Genomic DNA, 8,112 nt, shown 5'->3' on the forward strand with positions numbered 1-8,112 from the left:
AAGGAGACACGCTGCTACCTCTCAATGCCCAGATCACCAGTCCAGGTGTCCTCCTTCTCCTTCCAAAAATACTGTGAGGTCCACTGAATATATAATTTTATAATAAGATGTTTATTTTTTAAGGAAATGCATTTTCTGGCAAAACTCTAGAAACTGTGCTTATGCAAATGGATGATATGGGAGGGGGTGTCGAGGAGGGCAGTGAGCCACCTGTCCGGCCAGAGGGCAGACCAACAGCTAAGTACGCTGAAGCTTTTAACAGCACACAAAACAAGCCCAGGATCCAAGTGGCCCCCTTAAGGGCTTGGCCTGAATGTGTGTCACTGGGGAACAACTGAGGGTCCAGAGATCCCCCTCCCCCTGGGCCTGAGGGAGGGTGACAATGGGGCCAGGCCTCCTGGAGGGTCCAGAGAGTGAGCCCCCAACGACCAAGGACTAAGTCCTCTCCAGGGCAGGTGGGAGCACCCCGACCTGTGCCAGCAGAGGTCCTGTCTGCAGCCCACACACCCGGGGGAGAGCACGCAGGACACAGGCCTGGGGGCAGCTCTCAGACACACTCCTCCAGCCTTCCTGGTCTGGATTTCGGTCAAGCAAAGGTCTCAGAGTGGGAGAGCAGGAGAAGACAGCCTGAAACACCTTCTTTTCTCCATCCAGGCCACGGGAGCCACCTGGAGGCACCCCCTAGACACAGGCAGGACAGAAAGCCCAGCCTGGGTGGGGGCTGGGCAGGCAGGGAAGCGCTGACCCTGGGTTGGGCCGGGGCACACTCCGGGGGCCTGGCCAGGTGCTGGAGCACAGGCCGCCCGAGTGCGTATGGGCAGGTCCCTGCCTGGTCACTGCCCCCCACTCCCTGCGCACAGACAGGGCCGGGGAGAGGGCGCGTGGGCGCAGCACCGCTCCTAGAGGAAGGGCCGGTCTCTCTTCAGGTGCTTGGCTGGGACTGCTGGGTCTGCCGCTCAGGCTGGGCAGGTGGGCGGGTGGCAGGTCTGCGGTCTGAGAATGGGCTGTGGACCAGTCCCCTGCAGCGCGCTGTCCACTGCCTGTCAGAAGTGGCAGCAGACACCAGGTCACTGGGGTACCAAGGGACGCCAGGCCGGCCCCCTACAAGCCCTGGGGGAGTGAGTGGCAGGCTGGGCGATAGCAGGCCACCAGACCTGTGTGTCTCCTGAAGCGGACACGGTGGCCCCCCGCCTCCTCCCTGTCCTCCCCCAGCGCTCTCCACCCCAGCAACTGGGGGGCCTGCCCAGCACGCACGCCCTCCTGCCACTTGGGGCCTTGCTGCCGCCTCCCCCACTCCCACCCCCGACCCCCGCTCTGTGTGTCTAGAGGACTGAACACATCTTATTGTTCAGATGCTAAGTCACATCCTACTCTGCGACCCCATGGGCTGCAGCACTCCAGGCTCCTCTGTCCTTCGCTGTCTCCTGGAGTTTGCTCAGACTCCTGTCTGTTGACTGTGTCTGCCAGCCACCACACCAGAGAGCCTACTAGCATCACTTCTCCCACAAGCAGGCTCACCCCTGAGACCAGGGGTCCGTCTGGAAGCCGGCGCCAACCATAGCTTTGTGGGGAGACCAAACACTGTGAGCCCTGGGTGTTTCACCACAACTACCTCCGACGGGACAGGAGCCAGTCCAAGTCCTGTCTCTACCCTGTGACGGGGACCCAGGAGGCAGGGGCTGGGCCCTCCCAGCACCCCCACCATGCCCTGTGTGCCCACAAGACCACCCAGGCCTCGCCCCACAAACGGAGCCAGGGAGCCCGGGGTGCCTGAGAGCACATCTAGAGATACGCATAAGAGACTGAGGGGCAAGGCATCAGGCCCAGCGCAGTGACTCCTGGCCACAGGGTGGGTGTCTGGGAAGGGGGCCAAGGACACGGGTGACCGCGACGGTGGGAGCGGGGCGTCACCTAAAGCTTAGAGGAGGGTGAGAAATCTGCCAGCGACTGGACGTCATTAGGGAATGTTAGCCAGGCGCCCCCGTCAACCACCAGCAGGGCCCCCGTCACGAAGGACGCCAGCGGGCTGGCCAGGAAGAGGGCGCTGTGGGCAATTTCTGTCTTGTTCCCCAGCCTCTGCAGGGGGCTGGCCAGGACCTTCGCCCTCAGGCCGGCCTGCGGGGCACCTGGGAGGGAGAAAGAAGTTCAGGCAAGTCCCAGGACCTGGGGGCCACCACCTTCCTCTGCCAGCCTCCCCTGAGCCGCATCCGGTAATGGTGGGGACTCCGGCAGCGTTGTCCTGGGCCGGGCCCAGTAACCCCACTGTGGAGCCAGCACAAGGCCTGTCCCTGCTTGCGGCCAAGGCTCTGGAGGCTTCAACGGGGCTCCTTGTGTGCGGCTCACGAGGCCAGCAGCCCCTGGGCTCTAGCTCTAGGGGCAGCTGCCTAAGTCCGGCCCCTAGCCCCGTGCAGGGCTGCACGAACTGTTCCCAGGCTGGGGATGGACTCTGCCCACCCGGGGAGCCACGAGCGCTTGTCTCTGATCCTGGGCCTGTCCCAGCCAGGCAGGAGGAGCGCCCCTAGAGGTACTGTAGGGCCTGTGCCTGGGGCAGCACCCGCTGGGGGAGCCTTACCCAGACGCCGCAACCCCTCTGTTCCACTGATGGGGCCGGGGGCAAGGCTGTTGACGCGGATGTTCTGGGGGCCCCACTCCACGGCCAGGTGCCGCGTCATCGCATCTGCAGGGGAGGCAGGCTGTGTGAGGGAGAAGCAGGGCTGCCCGGCCTTCGGGGTGTCCCGGACGCGGTGGGGGCGCAGCTTCACTGGGACACTGCTGGCCTCCAGGGACAGGGAGGAACCCAGGCGGGCAGACCGGGGGGGTGCCCATACCCACGGCCGCCTTGGCAGAGCCTGCGTGCACTTGGAGCACCTGCCCCCGGGTGCCCAGGGTTGCAGTGATGTTCACGATCACCCCTCCATGGTCCTGTAACACATGAGGGGGGCAGTGAGCATGCGGCCAGGACCAGGAGGCCCCGGCCTCGGGACACTCACCCGGAAGAACTTCTCGTAGAGCACGCGAGACACGTTGAAGGTGCCCAAGGTGTCGATGTCCATCACAGTCTTGAAGGCGTTGGAGGACAAGGCGCTGGCCGGGCACAGGAAGTTCCCGGCTGCACCTGCGGGCGGAAGGAAACGGCGGTCAAAGCAACTGCATCCTCAGGGTGGTCCAGGCCGGCCAGGGAGGGAACCTCAGCTTTTGGACAAACTCTTGAATGAGGGGCAGAGCAGGTGTCATGGGTTGGATCGCATGCTTCAAAAAGATACACTCTTCAGTGTATCCCAACACCTGATGCCTGTCATGGCTTGAGTGTCCAGTCGTGTCCAACTCTTTGTAATCCCACCAGGCTTCTCTGTCCATGCGATTCCCCAGGCAAGAACACTGGAGCAGGTTGCCATTTCCTTCTCCAGGAGATCTTCCCAACCCAGAGATTGAACCCACATCTCCTGTGTCTCCTGCGTTGGTAAGCAGGTTCTTTAGCCACTGCACCAACTGGGAAGCCCAGTGCAGGTAAACTTAACTTTATGTGGAAACATGGTCTTTGCAGATGTCATCAAGATGAGATGATACTGAACAGGGTGGCTTAAACCCAACGACTGCTGTCCTTAAAAGGGACACAGCCATGCACAGAGGGACAGAGCAGAGGCTGGAGGAATGCAGCCAGGAGCCAAGGGATGCCAGGCAGCAGCCCCAGGAGCCACAAGCCGGGCCCCGGACAGACTCTCCGGAGCCTCCTGTGGGAGCGCGGCCTGCTACACCTTGCTCTCACATCTCTGGCCTAGAGACTGTGAGAGAATGCGTTCTTGCTGTTTGAAGCTGCCCAGCTGATGACTTTGTCAGTGGCAGGAAAATAATACACTAATTTTTTTTTAATTAATTTTTACTAGAGTATTTTGTCACACTGGAAGTTTTTAAAGGAAATTTCAGCAAAAATGAGCCTGAATGTAAAGTAGAGACTATAGTTAACAATTGTAACAAATGCAAGGTATTCATAGTAGACACTATGTCTGTGTGTGTGGCAGGAGTGTGGTATGAGTAGTTATTTATACTATCTTCTCAATTAGTCTGTGAATCTAAAACTGTACTAAAACAGGAGCTTTCCTGGTGGTCCAGTAATTAAGGATCCACCTTGCAACTCTTGAGAAACCTATATGCAGGTCAGGAAGCAACAGTTAGAACTGGACATGGAACAACAGAATGGTTCCAAATAGGAAAAGGAGTACGTCAAGGCTGTATATTGTCACCCTGCTTATTTAACTTCTATGCAGAGTACATCATGAGAAACGCTGGGCTGGAAGAAGCACAAGCTGGAATCAAGATTGCCGGGAGAAATATCAACAACCTCAGATATGCAGATGACACCACCCTTACGGCAGAAAGTGAAGAGGAACTCAAAAGCCTCTTGATGAAAGTGAAAGAGGAGAGTGAAAAAGTTGGCTTAAAGCTCAACATTCAGAAAACGAAGATCATGGCATCCGGTCCCATCACTTCATGGGAAATAGATGGGGAAACAGTGGGAACAGTGTCAGACTTTATTTTTTGGGGCTCCAAAATCACTGCAGATGGTGACTGCAGCCATGAAATTAAAAGACGCTTACTCCTTGGAAGAAAAGTTATGACGAACCTAGATACCATATTGAAAAGCAGAGACATTACTTTGCCAACAAAGATCCATCTAGTCAAGGCTATGGTTTTTCCAGTAGTCATATATGGGTGTAAGAGTTGGACTGTGAAGAAAGCTGAGCGCTGAAGAATTGATGCTTTTGAACTGTGGTGCTGGAGAAGACTCTTGAGAGTCCCTTGGACTGCAAGGAGATTCAACCAGTCCATTCTAAAGGAGATCAGCCCTGGGTGTTCTTTGGAAGGAATGATGCTAAAGCTGAAACTCCAGTACTTTGGCTACCTCCTGCGAAAAGCTGACTCATTGGAAAAGACTCTGATGCTGGGAGGGATTAGGGGCAGGAGGAGAAGGGGACGACAGAGGATGAGATGGCTGGATGGCATCACTGACTCAATGGACGTGAGTCTGGGTGAACTCCGGGAGTTGGTGATGGACAGGGAGGCCTGGTGTGCTGTGGCTCATGGGGTCGCAAAGAGTCAGACACGACTGAGCGACTGAACTGAACTGAACTGAACTTGCAACACAGGGGGCGCAGGTTCAACCCCTAGTCCCACATGCCTCGGGGCAACTAAGCCTTCAAGCTGCGACTACTGAGCTGGCGCGCCACCATCCAGACCTGACACAGTCAAATAAATAAATAAGTATTGAAAAATAAAACTATACTAAAACAATAATGTGTCTTCCCTTTTCCTTAACGGAGAGCTTCAGGACATGAGAGTGACCCTTCTCTGTGATTCAGCCTAGTTCTTGGGGCATCCTCCTGAGCCACAGCTGCATGGACCTGGGAGGAGCACAGCTGGACTCAGACAGTGGCCTGGAGCCAGGACAGTTCCAGGGCTTCCAAACAGGAAGGTCTGGTATTGCAGACCCATCAGAAGCCCCCAGTCATGCTCAACAGGGACTCACAGTTGATGAGAATGTCGATCTTCCCGAACTCCTTCAGGGCCTGCTCTACAGCTGCCGCGATGGCCAGGGGAGCTCGGACGTCCAGAGACAGAGGGAGGCACCTCTGGCTGGTGGCAGCGGCCAGCTTTCTGGCAGCCTAGAAGCCAGACAGGAAGAGAGGTGGGCAGCAGCCTGCTGGCCTCGCCTGGAGGCACAGCCCTTCAGGATCCAATGAGGATGATGAGCCAGGTTCTGCCAGGGACCCAGATTCTGTAGCTGAAACCCACCCTGGGGAGGCACAGCTGCCAAGCGGCCCTCTCCAGGGCCACAACCCCTGGTACAGGCTAAGACATCCTGTACCCTCTCCCCTCTCATCACCCTCCAGGCCACTGGTCACAGGTCAACAGCAGCTCCAGCTGATGTCCAGTCCCTGTGCTGAGACCAGCTGTGGCAGGGGAGATATGTTCTCCCCTCAAGAAACTGCTGAGCCCAGAGATCTCTGCTGGGGCCACAGTACTACCCAACAGAAGGGTCGTTTCACAGGACCCGATAATTAGATTCTGTAAAAATACGAGAGTATCCCTGGGGACCACTTCCGTTGAAGCTCCATATTTGGGAGACAGGTTGGTTTTGGTGTGATCACCCTAGGCCAGGACCTTCCAGGCCTAGGCTCCTGGCCCCCAAAGTCACCCATGGACAGCTAGGCACAGGACAGCCCCCTCACCATCGATACTCTGGGAAGACTTCTGCTGGCGATGACTGTGTGACAGCCGTGCCTGCAAAGCCAGAGAGCAGGAGTGAGGGCAGCAAGGTGCAAGGGACACACCCAGGAGGGCTCCTGCCCAGCAATCTAAGGGGCCCCCTCCCCCAAGGGTGTCTCAGGCTTGAACATTAGCCCGGGGCTGAAGGCACAGCTGGCAGAGGACCCAGGGGCCTACGTGGGGCTGAGTGACTGTGGCAGGACCCCTTTCAAATGTTCTCTGATGGACTTGGAACTAGAGGGGTTCCCATCACTGACCGGCATTTTGCCCAGGATCCCAGACCCCCTCCCAAGGAGGAGGGGGCAGCAAGATGGGGCATGGAGCACACACAGCAATGCTTATTTACCGCATGAAAATCTCAGCAATCCGGAACCCAATTCCAGAGCCACCACCCGTGATGAAAGCCACCTTGTCCCTGAGAGAAAAAACAGAGACTCTTTACAAAGGCCCCGGTTCAGACTTCCTTGATGGTCCACTGGCTGGGACTCCATGCTCCCAATGCAGGGGGCACAGGTGCCACCCCTGGTCAGGAAACGAGACCCCATACGCCACAACTAAGATCCAGTGCAGCTAAATAAATAAATTCTAAATAATTTGTTTAAATAAAAAATAAAAGCGTAAGGGACTGCTGTTGAATGGGGATGGGGGAGGTGCTCTTCCACTGACCCTCTGCACTGGGCACTTGGGTCAAATTCGAGAAACGCTGCTTTTGAAGGCCTGCATTCCTCACCTTTCTTCAACCTAGAAGTCTCTATGCAGAAAGCTATCAATTAATGAGAAATGTTTTCAAAACATAAGCCTTCCTCCAGCCGCCCTCTAAATGGATAGGATAGCAGATTCCTGGAGAAAGAGAAACAGGCAGGCTTTTCTTGACATAAGAGAAGCCATCTGGGGCCTACGCCATTCTGTGATCTAAGCCTGGACACAGTGCTGTGCTCGACAGGTCTCACAAGAATACAGAAACTAACAACTGTCATTAGGCAAGAAAAGTAACAATAGCCAAGATATGAATCATATACTGGTTGTAAAGTCTCCCAATTCTGTTTTGATGGTAAAGATCAGCCTGAAGTGCTCAGTCACCTGACCATCTGGAACCTCTGAGATGATGATAGTGACTTTTCTGACACTCGTGACTTTAACGAACTAACGCTTGGACTTCATCAACCACCCAAACCCCTACTTAAGATGCTTGCACTCTTAGCTTAAAACCTCCCCAAATTTGCTGTTCGGAGAGACAGCTTTGGGGAAAATCTTCAGTGTTCTTACTTGCTGCTAATAATAATTAATCCTTCTCCTCCTGACCTTTGCTCTGTGTTTTTTGACACTCGTCCCCACCTCCCCATAGATAAACAGGACATGCTCACGCAGGACAAAGATCGGAACACCAGTACTTGCATCGCTGGGATACCCGGACATCTGGACAGCCTGGCCACCAGGCTTGGGGTCCTCACATATCCCAGGAAAACCTCAGTCCCCCGCCGCGCGCACCGCAGGCGCCCCCGCCCCTTGCCCGGCTCCCTGGGGCGCCCCAGACCCGACGCTTACTGGAGCAAGTCCGGATGGAAGAGGTGGCGGTACTCCGGGAGACAATCGTCCTCGCTGACGTCGGCCGGTGGCTGGGCCATGGCGCTCGGAGCGGGCCTGGGTGGCAAAAGCAGCAGAGACCTGCCGGGATCCCAGGACTCTAACCTCGGCCTCAAAGCACAGGAGGCTCTCTGGAACGCGGACTTTCCGCACCTCGTCCACTCTCTTCCCAGGACGCCCCGCCCCTCGACCCCTCGCTCCTCCTTCCCAGGACGCCCCGCCCCTTATATCCTCTCTTCTCTCTGGACGCCCCGCCCCGCGCCC

At 56.5% G+C, this 8,112-nt stretch overlaps 1 protein-coding gene across 2 annotated transcripts; it reads right to left on the reverse strand.

Moving 5' to 3' along the window:
- Positions 1–92: 92 nt before the first annotated feature.
- On the reverse strand, positions 93–8,050 carry DECR2 (2,4-dienoyl-CoA reductase 2). Of its 2 annotated transcripts, XM_086376693.1 has the most exons (9): positions 7,810–8,050; positions 6,611–6,679; positions 6,228–6,279; positions 5,525–5,660; positions 2,991–3,115; positions 2,829–2,922; positions 2,573–2,677; positions 1,912–2,126; positions 93–1,040 (listed from the first exon to the last, which is right to left on the reverse strand). In XM_086376693.1, the coding sequence occupies exons 1-8, from the start codon at positions 7,887–7,889 to the stop codon at positions 1,912–1,914; spliced, it is 876 nt and encodes a 291-aa protein (XP_086232819.1). In that variant the 5' UTR covers positions 7,890–8,050; the 3' UTR covers positions 93–1,040. The 2 variants fall into 2 exon arrangements, with proteins under 2 accessions (XP_086232819.1, XP_086232820.1); XM_086376694.1 differs by lacking the exons at positions 5,525–5,660; positions 6,228–6,279; positions 6,611–6,679.
- Between the last annotated feature and the right edge of the window lie 62 nt (positions 8,051–8,112).

This window comes from Bos grunniens, chromosome 25, assembly GCF_055505025.1.
Source record: "Bos grunniens cultivar Pamir isolate PY7600 chromosome 25, Bosgru_T2T1.0, whole genome shotgun sequence".
In the NCBI taxonomy this organism is placed as follows: domain Eukaryota; kingdom Metazoa; phylum Chordata; class Mammalia; order Artiodactyla; family Bovidae; genus Bos; species Bos grunniens.

Coding starts and splice junctions, on each gene's coding strand:
- DECR2 (XM_086376693.1), bottom strand. CDS start 7,889: ATGGCCCAGCCACCGGCCGACGTCAGCGAGGACGATTGTCTCCCGGAG. Junction 6,680..7,809: donor TTCCATCCGGACTTGCTCCA/GTAAGCGTCGGG, acceptor TTTTTCTCTCAG/GGACAAGGTGGCTTTCATCA. Junction 2,127..2,572: donor AGAGGGGTTGCGGCGTCTGG/GTAAGGCTCCCC, acceptor TCTCCCTCCCAG/GTGCCCCGCAGGCCGGCCTG.